Below are 16,427 nucleotides of genomic sequence, written 5' to 3'. Positions count from 1 at the left end.
TTTTACCATTAGGACACTGGAGTAATCGCTAAGAAAGGTGTGTTCTTTGCTGTTGTGTGAATAGTAATTGTATACATTTGTAATTCAAGCAGTAATAGTCATTTGAGTCATAAGTTATATCTTGGTCATATATTTTAATCAAATTTAATAGTAACTTCATTGTATGTGTGTATTCATGTGTGTATTTACAGTATTAAAATTTAGCAATTGTGTATATCAAAATTGGCAAAAGAATATTTCAAAACTTGTTAGGAAAGAAATCAGAACAGCTTAGTAGTCTTAATAACAATAATGGTCCAGACAGTCTATATTGATTTTATCTTTAAGTTGAAACAGAATGGGGCCTACTACTCAGTCTTGCAACTAGATAATGAAAGAGTCTAATTAGAATGCTGAACAATCCACAAAAGAACCTGGATAAATATATATTAAATATAGATGTTTCACACAAGGATCTGGGTATGGAAATACATTTATTATGAACCGTAAAGAAGAAAAATTCTATTATGTCAAGCTGAAATCCAGTGTATAGTTTAAATGTGACTTTTAGAAAATCAAGTTTGCAGTACTGTGACAGTAGTATTTAGGTTACAGGTATTATAGATCAGTATTGAACACCTATCTGAAATACCAGAAATGAAACAATGCGTGAAGTGATGCACCTTCCAAACAATCGTTGAATAGCTGCCATCAGCTGTCGGGCAGTATGCGAAGAGGCACCACCTGGGGACTTTTTTTAAAGGCAGAACCCGTTTCTTCAAAATTACGCACCCATGTTGTAATTGCATGAGTAGACAGGACACACTCATGATGTCCTCACTGCCTTTAAAATCTCAGAGCAGAGCCAAAATGATAGATGAAGATGAATGCCAAGACTGGATATCTGCAAGTTCATGTCTGACATTTTAAAGGTTTTTTTTTTTCTGCTTGTTCTAATTTACCCTCTAGGGCAGGGCTATTCAATTATAATTTAAGTTGGGCCAGATTTTCAAACCAAGAAATTTAGCTGGGCCAGATATTTTCAGCAGCAGTTAATGACAAATTTTAAATCAACACAAATTAACGTATTTAAAAACTAGTATTGTTTATTTGTTTCCCTTTTACATTTGGTCACAAATCAAATGTATGTTTTTATTGTATATCAGTTAGACTAAGAGCAGCTCACTACTCAAAACGGGTGCACTCTGAATCGAACCAGCAACCTTTAGATTGCCAGTCAGCAGTTCTTACCGCTGTGTCAATCAAGCTATTATGTCAGTGTTGTACCCTAACCCAATTTCTGTTTCTCCGGTAATATTCTTGAGTAAAAGTGCACTTGTTTTGCTATATTTGTACCTGTTGTGAAATTGTTTTTGATATTTGGACTTCAGTCTTCACACATTATACACTTCATGTGTACATTTTGTCAATTATTACTAGAATATGAAAAGTGTTTCTCTTTTAGCCATGTGTTCAATTATTCCTGCCTTGCAGTTCATCCTACAATTTTACACAGATCATTGTAGACATGGAACACACATGAAATGTATGCATTCCAAATGACGATATCTTATTTAGCCTATACAACTCCAGGCACCACACGCGCATATAAGGAGCCTTGACTTGAGCTGGGAAAACGTTTTGCTGGAGATGATCTCTGGTGGTGGGGGGATGGGATAGCTTGCTGCTTGTGCTGATAGACACATTTACAAAATAAAAGATGCTGATGGAGATTTGCAAATGGATTTAAGATGGGCCGGGATTATGAGTTTTTTTCGTTGGCTTCAGGAATTCTAGTGTTAAATGGCTGGTCATGACCGGCAAGGGTTTTTTTTTCTTTTTTTCATAGAACTATTTCATTCACACAGTTTTAATCAGTCATATGACAGAGGTTAAATTTTTAGTTCCATGACAAAGCCTTTCCTGTTAAAATTGTTTCAACGACCCCCCTTCCCCAGAAGAAAACCACCTCAGTAAATGCAAGGCACCACATATGACATGAAAGTAGATGTCTTTGTGCAGAGTTCTTGGGTGTAAAGTAATGCATTATCTTCTTATATAATATGGTACCGTGGCTGTCCGTTTTTCTGTCCAGGATTTTTAAATCACCTGTAGCTCGCAAACTGTTTGACCTATTGATGTGAAATTTGGTACACATATACTATGTGATGTCTGCTGTCCACTTTCGGGGTGATGATTGACCTCCAACGTCAAAGATCAACCCAGGAAGGTCAAGGTCAAAATTAAATAACCTGTAGCCTGAAATCTGGCACACATATACTACTCTGAAACTCTGCACTATAGCTTTATTTTAAAAACAAAGGGTTTTGGAATTACTCATTTTATCTTTATTTTATTTTATTGTAGAATCAACTCTTGACAGCAGGCAAGTTAAGTCCGGTGTATTCACTGCATGTTATCTTGCAGTGCGTCATTACAGGTTAATTATAATTATTGGTAGTATTGTTTTTTTAATAAATCTTATTTTCCCTGTTTCTCTGTTGAAGAGCTCCCGTTGAAGAGTTTATTGCCAAAATGACTGAAGTAACAACTAAAAAAAGTGGAATTTTAACAAAGTCTACTGTCCGCCATCAATCACAGAGCATCCTGATAAAACGACTTTAATACACCTTCAACCTTAAAATGCAGACTTCATCACATCTATGCGTGACGAAACAGCGCGCAGGCAACTGCTCGTACATGTTTACTAACAGACAGGCCAGCATTTTGCATGGAGTAAAGTTTAATCAAAAGAGAAACGGCATGCAAAGATGTGCAAACACAAGGTGATTGGGACAGTCATACCTTATTGTGCTGCACCAAATCAGAAGGACAACTGAATTCCACAGAGCACAGATATATTCATAACAGAGGACCTATGTGATGGGCAGATGAATTTCAAATGTTCTGCATGACTACCTTTTTGTTCTGATGACCGGTTGCATCATATTCATCCGTTTATTATTCCAGCACAAATGTAACCAGCCTGTCGCTGAAATTCACAGCTGTCCCCTCAGCAGCACCATGTACTTAGAAATATTTTCCTGTGCACGTCTCCAAGTCTGACGTCATTTCCACCGGCACTTCCTCGCACCCAGTGAGGGATATAAACTAGCCTTTATACTGTTCAGATAGATGCAAGGTGGAGCCTGTACTGACACATTGTTAACGGCACATCCGCATAACGATATAATTAGTTTAAATTTTCGATGATTTCATTCACAACTGACATACTAAGTAGAAATGATAACCGGGCCTGGGCCGCATGTGGCCTGCGGGCCGCCTTTTATATATGGCAGGTGGCTCTGGGAGTACATACATAGTCCTTGCTGATCGATTTAGCCACTGTGTTAAAAGGCAAGAATTGACGAGCTGAGTGGTGGGTGGCTGCTTGATGATGATGATGGGCATCTCCCTTGTACGTACATGTTGACATTTGTAAAAATACCCTTGGACAGTGGCAGAGTAACAATACAAACCCACATTGTATGGACATCAAAAGATAGGCATAGCTACATGGAAAATATATTTTCACTGTCTTCATATAGGTTCCCTTATATAAAATATAAAATATTTGAAAGTAAACGCAACATGTACCCTCCAAACGAATTTTTTGTGATTTTTTTAATACATGATGGAATTTGTTTACTTTTCTTTTAATGATTGTGGAAAATAAACCAATTATATAAATTAAATATATACCAAACTCTTCATGTGGAGTTGGAAAAAGAATAAAATAAGTTGTGATGTGCAGACATTATGACTTCCAGCGATTTTCATTTATTTAAAAAAATCTGAAGCAGTCCGTAACATGCTCCTATGATTCCATTCACAAGTGCATCAAGTTGCAATGTGATATTCAGCTTAGCACAACTAGTCCATGACTCGCTTTAATCGTATTGGCTAAGGTCTGTGTGTATGAGACGTGACAACCAATTAATGGTCATCCAGAAGAACAGTGCACATAACAAAGGGATGAGCAATAAGGAGCTTGCGTGTTTTGGACCTCACAAACAGAAGACAACTTAGTCTTTCTGACATCTTGTGTGTTGCATACCATGATAAAATGGTAAAGGGGGGGTGGGATGGGGTGGAGGGCTGAGATTTGTAAATTGACTCGCCATCAGCCAGCATGCTATTGGCTGCCACAAACGGGAGCTAGCACTACTCTGCTACATGTTTGGCATGCAGTTTGTAATGTAACATGGCCAGCCATTTTCAGTCAATTAAAGTGAAATGGTCTGGGGATGAGATCAGCAAAGCAGTCGGCAAATTTGACATGCACCATGACTAAAAGTCATGTAATGTATCTTTGGCTTTATTATCTTCATTGCGTCACCTCACATTTGTTTTTGTCAATGCTGGAACGGCTCCATTGAATGTGTTAGTAGGCAACATCACTTCACTATTTATCTAAAAGAACTGGCACCAACCAGGTGTGAGTGTAGAATAGGAAGCCGGGTCTATGAGGCAGAATTGCTGACTACTTGATCACAGTATAGTATACTAATGTTGCATCGTGCTGTATCTTTGATACATTAAGAACAAATATGTGGTGGGGAGGCAAATGAGAATTTAGAAGCAGTGCATTTTAACGAGATGCGTTGCTTCTTTGTTCTCAAATTGGGCATTTCTTTTAAAATGTGGTATTTTCATTGTCTCCTTCTTAGGGAACCACCATTATTAGTAGTTTTTAGCATTTACTTGTGTGTGCATGGTGTGTGTGGGTTTTTTGTGTTTTTTTTATTAAAAAACACACCCAAAAAACAAGCGCTATGCTTTGTTGTGAAGTGGGAGGCTGAACGCACCTCAAGGAGACGTGGCCGCTCCTCTGAAACCCCTCTTAAATGGTGATATAATGGGAAAATATTTTTTTTTTTTTTTTGCTCGATCAGCTGCTGGCTTACTGCTGCAGCATGGTCTGCACTTTGCTAGCCTAACCCTACCCCTCGACCTGGTGGCGCTACGTGCCATTGTGAAAAGGGGAGGCTGAACGCACCCCAAGGAGTAACTCCTCCAAAACCCCTCTAATGGCGATACAGTGGGAATCAAATAACAGTTGTTGTTTTAACCACCTCTTTGCTCGATCAGCTGCTGGCTTGCTGCTGCTGCTCCTGCTCCTGTGCGGCGTGATTTGCATTTTGTGCGGTACTTCAAACGTTTTAAAGTCACTGCCTTGTCTGTCTTCTCTTTACGTTGTTCTGTTATTTCACTGAGTAATATTTTCCTTTGTTTGCACTAATGTGATCTTTCAAAAAAATTGAGAGTAGACTTTCAAATTTTCCAACTTCCATTATCTCTAACCTGCCCTGCATGTGTGTCACGGGTCTTGCTTCCAAAAGTTGTAAGTGTGACGTGACTTGCCTGTCTCGCAGGATGTGAAAGTGTCTCTATACCTGTTCAAAAGATCACGTCTTGTCACAAGTTTTCTTTATAATAGAGAGATGTTTATCAGTGGTACATTTTTAACTATTATACATCCTAATGTTTAGTTATTGGCTAACAGCCCTACTACAAACGTAGCACAAGAACTGATCAAAGGTTAAGGTCCGATGATATACTGAAGTCTACTGAAAAACTTGATAATTATCCACTACACAAGTGTTTTTCAACTGGTGCACCATGGAAATAACAGTGTAGTGCCCCAGGTCCTGATCTGAGAGAGACATGCTCATAAAATGGTTGAGCCCTGTCTGAGGAAGATGGGACTACCTGGAGAAGCTGACTTAAAGGTAGCTCTGTGATTGCCATTTTGCAGACACAGCAGTTGGAGAGCACCTTAGCAGCCAGGAAACTTGTCATGGGTCCATCTCCCTGGATGCGTGTTTGCCATTGACTCTCACAGAGTCAAGGGACAGTGGGCATGTGAGTTGCCTCTGATCCTGGGTCAGTGAAGTGAGATGGAGAGAGAACCACCTGTATGAGCGTTTAAACAGCTGGAAAATGCTTCTCAAGTGCTCACTAAATGCTGTGAATGGCAATCTCTGAGTTGCTTTTTTGTAGTCCCCTGTCCCTCCCCAACAGACAGTTTAGCACATCTAAGAGCTTTTTCAGTTGGTAAAATCGTTATGTGCCTAGGGTTTTTTTGAGGCTACAAAAAGTTTGCCACCATAGAATAATGGCTAGAAAACGTACACCTTTAATCCTGGTACCTTAAAATTCTCCATAGCCACTATGTCATTTAAAAACGGACACCATGCATTGCTTAGATGGTTATGTTGTGCTCTTTGCATAAACTGGTGAAGATACTGCAAACTGGGATAATCATTACACTTCTGTTTTGTAGAATTGTGTCATATTAGAGCAGTCGGCACTGTAAGCTACCTGGCAGACAGAGTTAAATAGAGATACTTTAAACATTTAATTGAAAATAAAAAATTTTTAAAGCTTGTATATAAATATGGTACTGGACATGTTCGTAATTCTTTAGGTACTCACAACTTTTTTTTTATGTATGGTTTTTGTATTGTTTGGTATTATTAAACCAAAAAGTTTACATGAAAATGCCACCCTGACCAAAGCACTACCTGACGCATTTGCCGTCCCTGGATGCAACAATATTTTTAACACGTTAATCAGCCCACATTAATTGCAAAAGTGAACATGTTGGCTTTCCCAGGCCTTTAAATAGGTTTGTCATAACTTGGCATGACTTTGCCACAGTAGACACAGCAGTGGTAATAGAGTTGGAGTTGGGTGGATTGTGCTAATGAAGGCAGAGATGTTTGGGAGAACGAACAGAAGTGATAAAGGTATATTTTGGTCTTTTCTGTGACATACAAAAAGTGCAGCTGCTGTAGAAGACGTCCTACATTGTTCCTGTTCCAAAAAAGGCATGGGCCTCTTCACCAGATGACTACACACCAGTGACATTTACATGTCCTATCATGAAGATCTTTGAGAGGCTGGCTCAAGACTGCTTGAGTCCTTCTGTGGTAAACTACCTGGGCCCACTGCAGTTTGCCTGTTGGACAAAGATTAGAGAGAAGGATGAAATTATCTTTCTGCTCCACAAAACTTGCTCTCACCTGGTCAAAGCTATAAGCACTCTGTAGATTTTTTTTTTTTTTTTTCCCAGTACAGTCAGTACCAACCAGCCATCCCCATTAAAGGGGTAAACTCAAACATATGCAAGTGGATAAGCCTATGGTGTCCTTGGATAATGGACTTTCCATATGGCAGGCCACAGTTTGTGGGGCTCCAGGACTGTGTATGATGTGAGCAACACTGGAGCACCACAAGGAAAAGTCTTGTCTCCTTTTCTTATCACTCTGTACACCTCTGACTACAAATATAACACCGGATCATATCAATTGTAGAATTTCACAGATGATTCTGCACTTATAGGATGTGTCAATGGTGAGACTTGGAGTAATTTGTTTCTTGGTGCAGAAAGAATTGCCTGCAACTTCAGCACAAATGCACTAAAAAGCCTCTATTGTTCAGTCACTGTCCTAGGAGTAGATTTTGAGGGGGTCCACATCAATGACAGCTGGACTGGTCTCATACAGAAGAACTATATAAGAAGAAAGGTGAAAGTAGGCTCTTTTTCTTAGATGCCAGAGTTCCTTTAATATGGGCAATGACGTCCTTCAGTCACAGATTTACAACTTTGTGATGGCCAGCATTATTTTCAGTACTGTATTGTGCTGGGATGGTGACATCACTTCAAGGGACGCCAACCAAATCGACAAACTAATTAAAAGGCTGGGCTCAGTTATGGGACACACTATGGACACCCTGGGCTCTTTTCTTTATATCAACAGCAATATGCCTCACTGTGACTAACTGCTAAGTCAGAAGTTTTCTTTTTAGTTTTGTTCTTTTTTTTTTTTTTTTGGGGCATTCTGGAGTTTGTCCAGACCATAAATGGATAGACATATACCTATATGTTTGTTTAATGAGCTTCTCAAAAAAAGCAAAGTTTCCCTCTGGGGACAAAAGTTTTATATATAAATGTTAATATAAAAAATAATGATTAGTAATTGCTGTTTACTTGTTTGTGACACAGATTATCTGATTAACCTGTTCAAAGGGACATATGGGCATCCTTTGCATTTACAAACCTACTTTTTGTTATATAAACAATCCCATAATCCTCTGTGCATAGCCAGCCAGGCATTTTTTATATGTTAATTTCATAGAATGCATTCTATTTTCAGATCTTTGTAACACTGTATAATTTACTTGTGCATTGATGAATCCTTTTTTCACATATTAATCCTGCAGCATACACTTTCAGAAAACGTATATAATTTGGTTTCTGTACAAACTGAACTTGGCTGATTACCATTGTGGCTCTGAAAGTTTTGTCAACTATTGTGCCTCTAATATGTAACATATATTTGAACAATTCATAAATCTCAACTGGACCTGTAAGTTCATGTCCGCTAAAGGTTTAAATCGTCATTTTAAGATGAGATGTATTTTTCTCCCTGTTGAATGTTCTGGGTTTTTTTGGCAGTTAAGTAAAAGTCAAAACTGTAAACTCCTATCAATTACTTTTTAATGTTTTGTTCAAGAAAGCTATTTATTAAATGAACATTAACAACCTTTGTTTGCCTGTCTCGGTTCAAGGGATGAAATAGCCTCCTAAATTATTTTACTGTTTGGATTTCATGTTGATGCACAGAATTTGTGCTGAGGTAGATTGTGAAATGCGTATGGTTAGAAATTATTCAGTCATAAGGTGTGAATCCTGTAGCTTTGAAGGTTACCTCCTGAGCCACAAGGCCACTGTGCTTATGTAAAAAAAAAAAGGTGTTGATTTATTGAAGTTAGAAGCATGAAGAAAAGCTTTCGATATCGATATATAGATTTGTAGCATCTCCCCTTTCCACTAGATTTTAAATGGTGGTATTTAACTATTTTGATGTCTTCTGTATTTTTTTTTTTATTTTATTTTTTTTTTTTTTAAAAGCATACATGTCACAAACTGACAGACCAGTGTAAATTTCCACCATGTTCTTGTTTGTTCTATCATCTAGATCTCTTTGAACCAATTCCCTGTGATACAGAGTATGAGTGGGTAGATGGCACATCTGTTTTAAGGTCTATATCCTATTGCCTGTTGTCAGGCCTATCATAAGAATAATATTGGCTTTGTTCCACTAAAATGTGTTGATCTGTTCACTTCTCAAAGCAGATGACTCATAAACCAGCCCTCTGCTGGATGCATATGCTGAAAATGACAATGTAGTGCCCTTGTATGTATATTTACTCATTTTATTAATGATGGATTCTGTGGTTTTGTTCTGCTTGTGTCATGCAATTCTTTTCTGTTCTGTTGTTGACCATATATTATCCTAAAAAGTAAAATAATCTTTTTGATTCAGATTTCAGTCATAAGTGCTTTTAACAATGACACTCTGACTAGGGTTGTAGCTTTGCTTTATTCAACCTAGCTGCTTACCCGCTTTTTTTTTTTTTTTAAAATGGTTAAAACAGACTGTAGATCTGAAAATGGTGTGTGTGTGTGTAGGATTAAATAGACTTTAAAGTGAACACTAGCCAGTTGTCAGAATTAATTTGACTAAACAGTAATAATGCACTAAAGAGTTGTGTGTTAGGTTAAATGACAGCTCCTGATATGCTTAGCATTCTGTTCAGTGGTGACTTCTGCTTTGTACACGACACTGCTGAAATATGCCCTTCATGACAAAAACCGGCTTAAGCAGGTTTAGAAAATGCATAAGTAACTACTTTTTTATCTGTGAATTATTTAAAAAATGTTGCATTTAAAGAAAGTTAAACAGAAACCACAAACCTGATTCTCTTCGGAAGTTAAAGCCTCCCTCATTTTGAGGCTTCTGTGCAACATAGCCTCTTTCACAAACCCACATTGCTTTTTGCATCTTTTAATTAAGTAACCCATGTCGTGAAGTGATTTGGTTTAAGTCTCTTCAAATCTTGATGCTTTCACATTTAACTGATGTACAGCATGCAATCAACTGTTTAGTATAACTCTAGTAAGAGTGGTATTGTGAAAAGGTCTTCCTTGTAGTTGTAACCTAATCCTATATGATGAGTATCTGAAATGGCTCAGAAATTCAGTTTATCTCGGTTTGCTGCAATAATTGTTCCTTTTTTATGTCTTGCAGCAAATGTTAATAAAGCAACAGGACCGGATAGAAGAGAGAGATCAGGACATTGAAGAACAGATCTATAAGTTGGAGTCTGACAAGCGACTGGTAGAGGTAAGGAGCTATTTTCTTGATGCTAATTTTATGTGGCTTTTTTTTTTTTTTTGCAAATGTATCTGAATATTTACCGCATTTTATTTTGTTATAGATTTTTTGACCTCCTGTCAATAAGAAATTAAAATGCAGAAGCCAAAAGGCAAAGTTTGTACACTGCTTTTGTTCATTGTTTTGGATTTCGTTTTTGTCCTTGTAGGATAAGGTTCAACAGTTGAAAGAGGAAGTGAGACTGCAATACCAAAAGATGCATCAACTTTTAGAAGAGGATTTGGGGAAGACCTTGGAGATCCTAGACAAAGCCCGTTCAAAATTTTGTGAAGAAAACTCTTCTCAGATCCTACAGCTTAGTGAACGTCGCCAGGAAGCCAAAAAATTGCTTAGCTCTGTGCAGATGGTTTTTGACAAGATGGAGGACATTAACTTCATGAAGGTATTCTTCTAGATGTGCTTTAATATTGATACAATGATGACAGAGCAGTGCATCATATTTGGATTGTTGTGCATCATACTCTGTTAGTTTCTTTGTTTGAAAAATGTAATGAATTCTATGTTGTGCTCTTCTCGAAAGTTTAGTTGCAAACATTTTTTTCTAATATTCAAGGTGCATAATACATATAAATCATTTATTAAGTTTGCATAGAAATTACAAAAAATACTGCAGAAAAAATTGTGACTACTTGTATCCTGTATTGAGAAATGTTTTTTTTAGATTAAGTAGATGAAGTTTCTTGGGTGCAGCAGTAGGCACAATGAAATCTATTTGCCTTTTTTTTAATCCCCCATTTTGGTGCGAAGGACAGTATGTCTCAATAATGAATTGTAACTGTAGATTTCTGACCTACTTTCTTGCTGACATTCCACTAACACAATGTTAGAATGCAGGGTATGAAAATCGTGATGCGCTGTGTTTTGTTTTTTTTCTTGGTGAGAGAAACCGTATAGAAAAGCCTAAAGAAACTAAAAATATATCGTTAATTTGAACTTGTGCTAGCTGATATAGCTTAAAATTTTATTGTAGTACATTTTTATCTTCAGAGGAAATGGTAGTTACAGAGAATGTGTGTGTGTGTGTATTCTTTAAATGTATAGTTAGTTGTGCATTGTCATTTGAGCGTTAAAGCCAAAGGTAAATTAAAACCTATGTTGTGAATGCCAAGCTTAAATTAAGTGTAAATCTTTTGCAAATCAATTTGCTTTATTGATTCTCAATTCAATATGTATTCAATTCTTAGAAGCATCAGTTCAGCAGTCACCCCACCTGCAGACATAGGCAATCGTCTGTTTTAGGTGTGTTTAAAATATGAAAAGGGGCTCCTTAAACCCACCAGCTGGCTCTCAGCATTCCTTTGAGAGCACAGGCACAAAGACATCAACCTGTTACTGGTTCAAAACGTTAGTGGTGTAGAGGATAGAGAAGGAGAGTGGCTGATTAACAAGACACACAGAATGTTGGGTACCAGGTCCTTAAAAATGAATGTACAAGTACAGTACATGGGGTAGCCTCATATTTTCCAGCAGTGTTTATTTTGGAGTCATTTCCTGTGGCCTTCGACAAGAAGAGAGTTACAGGTGCGCTGGACTTGCCGCTGTTTGATTACTGAAATAAATGGCCTCTTTCTGAAGGTTAATTACTGTACATTTGTGCTGTGTGTGTCTCACTTTGCAGTATTCTGTGTGTGTGTTTAAAATGTATTTCATGAATATACACACTCGCTCTTCCTGATGTTACTCTTCCTCACATACTAGTAAACATACAAGCAGACCTTAACAATAAAAAAAAATTGTCCAGGATGACTGATATCACAGCGTAATCAATTGTGTCCCCTTCCCTAAACTTAGGGTGCGTGTGTGCACACACAGTGGTTTTATCTTTAACAAAGTGTGTATTTGGTTAGTAAAAATAAGTATTTGTTACCAATACATTTTAAATTCTTACATGCTAAGCATTAAAGGTAAAGAAAATGTAAACATTTATTCAATCCATTTACAAAGCACTTTGCATATAAAACAATGGGTTTACATTGATTTATTACTGTTTTATTGAAGGAAAATGGTGTGTGATCAGTGGCTGTTTTTTCTTTTAATTTCTTTCAGTGTTTCTATTACAAAGACTCCCTTTTTATTTTAAATTTTTGCATATGCATAACCTATCATGCTGTGTATTTCTGAATATTTAACATGTCTAATTTATTTCTTTATTTTAGAATACGAAAGCTGTAAAGATTTTAACAGATAGGTAAGTATAACAACAGAATTGCTTTTAGGATAAAAAAAAATACTTAAGTCTGCTGCCTGTAATGGAAAAACTAATTTAACTTTTATCTCTTTGCTAGAGCGCAGAATTGTACAGGGAGTGGATTACCTCCTCATAAAGTGGGCCATCTCAATTCTAAACTGTTCCTTTCAGAGATCTCAAAGAAAGAGAAGAGTCTACGAAAGATGCTGGAAGGTACAGCTTTTGTAGTAATGTTACTGGCTGGGTTACCTAAAAATCTCTAAAGCATACCATCACCTGACATGCAAGTTGACAAACTGTTCCAGTTGGTTTATTCATCAATTTCAAGAAAGAGTCAAAGTTTTGAGAAAAGGAGAGAAAATTGACATATCTTAATGAAACATTACAGCAAGGGCATGCTTTCCTCTGAAACTGATGCATTTGCTTGAAAAGCTTAATGTAAAAACTATGTATTTTAAGAAGGGCTTCATATTTGAATTTCTGAATTGAACATGGCATTACCCCATTCAGAGCCTTTCAAAGTTCTGAAAATTCCCCTTGAAGTTAATGGTATAACACGGAGCAATCTGTAGTGACAAGCTATGTGATGTTGTGCAAGAATTGTTTTCTTTTTAAACACTTTTGACCTGTTCATCATCTTTTCCTTTGTTTTACAGCTCCTTTTAGCACTCCAGCTCACTTCCTCCAGAGCATTCCTGCGTATCCCTGTACCCTTAGTGGTTCTGGAGCAGAGAAACGCAAGCACTCCACTGCCTTCCCAGAAAGCAGCAACTTCCTGGATTCTCAGCCTGGAAAAGTTGGAAAGCAGTTCCTGTCCCAGGGTTCCACTTCAGGAGAGGGTCAATCTGCACAAGCCATGGTGCCTTGCAGCTCAACCCAGCACATTGTAGGACTCGGCAGCACAGCCCAGGCCGTCCATTCCAGCTCAGTCTTCCCCACCTCTCACTACCCAAATGGGAGCACCTCTCAGCAACCCATGCTTCCACCTTACAGTGGCCGTAAAATTTTGATGTGCACCGTGGACAACTGTTACTGCTCTGGAGTCCCATCAGTGTCAAATCATAGCAGCCACCCCCCCTACCCAAGGTCCAGCTCATTTGCCTGGACAGTGACCTCCCAAGAGTACTCTCACTCACTCCCATCTGCTCCTTCAGTGCCGCAGTCACTCCAGGGGCTGTCTGTACGGGACTGGATAGATGCCTCTCAGACACACAGGCATCCCGACTTTTATGGGCTCTATGGCCAATCTTCCACTAAACATTATGTCACAAGTTAACCTTTGACATTCTCAATAATCCATTACAGAAAGTGTGCAAATAAAATGAAATAGTGTGCATCCATCAGGCCTTTTCCCCTATCACCTCGTTTCTTTTAATCAAATTAAACTGCTATTTTTATTCCCTTTTTCTTTTTCCAATCAACATATGTTAAACTTCACAGTTAAATGTTGTCTTTATTTAACTGGAAATTTCAGTTTTAAGAGCAATTGGTGCATAGCTTGCTGCTTTAAACTTTCATCATGTTTTTAAGCTGGTTTTTCAGTTGAATGCTCTGCCTGACTTTCAATGTATTTGTTGCTGGGATATGTCTGGCATACATTTTTTTTTCTTTTAGGTAACCTTCTGGGGAGCTTAAGTTTAATTTGCAACACAAATCGGCACAGTGGGTTCAAATCTTCATGAAATGGGATAGATTCCCAGAATATTCTGCTTGTCTCTGAGCACAGACAACTGTGTGGATGGCAGTTTTTTTTTTGTTTTTTTTTTTAATACAAATGGACATTCTCCCCCCATCCCCACCCTGATTGTACAAGAGAGCAAGAAACAAGCTCTTATTTATTTTTAACTTCATTTTTTTCATATTTTAATATTTTCTTTCTTAAATCATCTTGTGTGGAAAAGCAGACTGATCCAGTTGCTTTTAAAGCTTAAGGTCTTCTTGGGATTGCAGCATATCAATGAATGTTGGATATGGGAGACTCTTGGACTGAAAAGATCATTCAAGGCCTTGTGTTTAACCTTTTTTTAATTTTCTACCCCACGTTGAACTTCCTGCGCCAAGCGCATCAACGGGTCACTTCCTGTCTGTAGCTGTGAGCACTTGAGAGAGTGTAAGCACACTTCCTGTGTGAGAGTGAGTGAATGTGCATCAGGTGTGTAAGGGTTAGAGAATTTTTCATAAATTTTATATGAAAGATGTTCAATTGCTTGGAAGAAGGTGGGGGGAGGGGGCCAGTGAATTGGGCATGCAGAGGGTCGAGCTTATTTAAGAAGAGCTGTTCGGTTGACCGAAAAAATGTGCTTGTATACATTTGTTTTGTAAATATTTTGTGAAACAAAAAATGCAGATGGGATGTGATATTAAAAAAAAAAAAAAATAAAAAATAAACCATATGGTTTAAAAGAAAGCTGAAATGTTTTGGGTATGGTGGGAATGTTAGAGTTGATGGTGATTATGTGGCTTTTAATCCACTTTCACTAGTGAAAGATGTTCCACAGCTCTGGGCTAAGTTTAGCCTTCATTAAATTCACTTTCTACCAGGAAGTACTGCTCCCACCTATCTCTACTTTGTTTTGCATGAGTGAGGTTTTCTCCATTAATTATGCTAGACAAGTATGAGCAGAGCGATTCAACTTGGGGATCTTCACAGTCAATATACTTTCTAAGAAATGACCGCCACAAATGTATTTCTTCTCAAAATCCGGTTCTGTGGTCTTTTTGGGACCAGAACAAATCTAAAATTGAAGTTCACGCACTGTGCCGAAGTTCTGTGTTGTCTGCACGGAAGGCATTCTTATCTTGTACAGGACAGTAGTGTCACATACACTGAGAACTCGCACCAGAGTATGGGTTGGACCACAGCACTTTAAAGTTTAAAAGTGGCATCTTTTAGCTCTAAACGTATCTGGCATTGCCAAGGGAATAGCTACCACCCTATTTTCTACTTGAGAGAACCGAAGGCATGGCTGAGTGTTTTTCAAGAGTATCTGTGATACCAATGGATAGTTAATGTTTGTCTTGTTTTTGTAATCTTTAGGATTCTGAAAGCTGGAAAAAAAAAAAAGCAAACTTCCACACACCCCATCAATATTGTGTGCAGCAACAATGCCGTTCTGGAATGATTAAATGATAAAGGCATGAAAATTGGAACCAGGGCTGTTTTCCCAGTGTACTACCTAAACGTTTTTTTTTGGTATAGTCTTGTATAGGTTATTGCAAAAGCACAAGCTCTTTTGAAAGTCAAAAAAAAATGAAATCCATTCTATGGGTCTGCTCAGTCAGCCACCGCTTGAAGTTTACCAACATGATTTGGCAACATGCTTTAATTGGATGTCCCTCTTCTGAGCAAGTATTCACATTGGCTGCTGAGGTCTTTGGACTGTGAGGTGGTGTGAGGGAAAGAGACCTGCTTCTCAGCATTGTTATCCCGACACAGGCTGCTCTTAACCATGGTGTAATATTTGCCTTTGAAGCGCCACCGTTGTGTACATTTATGCTGGTTGCTGCTCTCTTTCCTGTCATCATTAGCAGAAGTCAAGGAAGTTGTAAAGCAGTACAAACTATTGTTCAGTTGCCACTGTTTTAAAATTGTTTTCCATGTGTTGTATAAAATCTATTTCAGTTTATTGTATAATTTTTTTTTTTTTACTATATATTCCCTTAAGTCTTTTTTCCCCTTTTGCTCATTGCCAAACAAAAGTAGGAACAAGTCCTTCTGTTGTATTAATTCAGCATTGCCATTTTTCAGCTTGTCATGCCATAATGTCTTTGTTAACAGCAATAAAAAAAATGGTACTGTCTCTTTTAAATGGTGGTTGTGCTGCCAGTTTGAAGGGAGACTGCTCTGTTTCATGCATCTTAACTAGAAGGTGTTTGGAGGACGGCTCACCATTTCATGTGGGGGTTAAAGTATAAAACAACCTGACCAGGTGTGGACCGTTGCTGGGACAGCTGGCTTGTTTTCAGTGATAGAGAGGAATGGACAGAGTCTGAAATTGAGGGAGCCAAATGAA

The 16,427-nt window shown here is 37.9% G+C and overlaps 1 protein-coding gene across 1 annotated transcript in view; it reads left to right on the top strand.

The window, feature by feature from the left end:
- LOC120542697 (E3 ubiquitin-protein ligase TRIM8-like) overlaps nt 1-16,223 on the top strand; it is a 31,703-nt gene extending 15,480 nt beyond the window's left edge. The window contains exons 2-6 of the mRNA XM_039775314.1: nt 10,080-10,175; nt 10,375-10,608; nt 12,383-12,414; nt 12,512-12,627; nt 13,071-16,223. Coding sequence (XP_039631248.1) covers nt 10,080-10,175; nt 10,375-10,608; nt 12,383-12,414; nt 12,512-12,627; nt 13,071-13,690 — 1,098 coding nt within the window. The 3' untranslated portion in view covers nt 13,691-16,223. The remainder of the gene's footprint in view (nt 1-10,079; nt 10,176-10,374; nt 10,609-12,382; nt 12,415-12,511; nt 12,628-13,070) is intronic.
- The last annotated feature ends 204 nt before the right edge of the window (nt 16,224-16,427 follow it).

This window comes from Polypterus senegalus, chromosome 1 (assembly GCF_016835505.1).
Source record: "Polypterus senegalus isolate Bchr_013 chromosome 1, ASM1683550v1, whole genome shotgun sequence".
NCBI classification, from domain to species: Eukaryota; Metazoa; Chordata; class Cladistia; order Polypteriformes; family Polypteridae; genus Polypterus; species Polypterus senegalus.
Note: the sequence above shows the minus strand (reverse complement) of the source record. Positions and strands in the feature narration are given on the sequence as shown.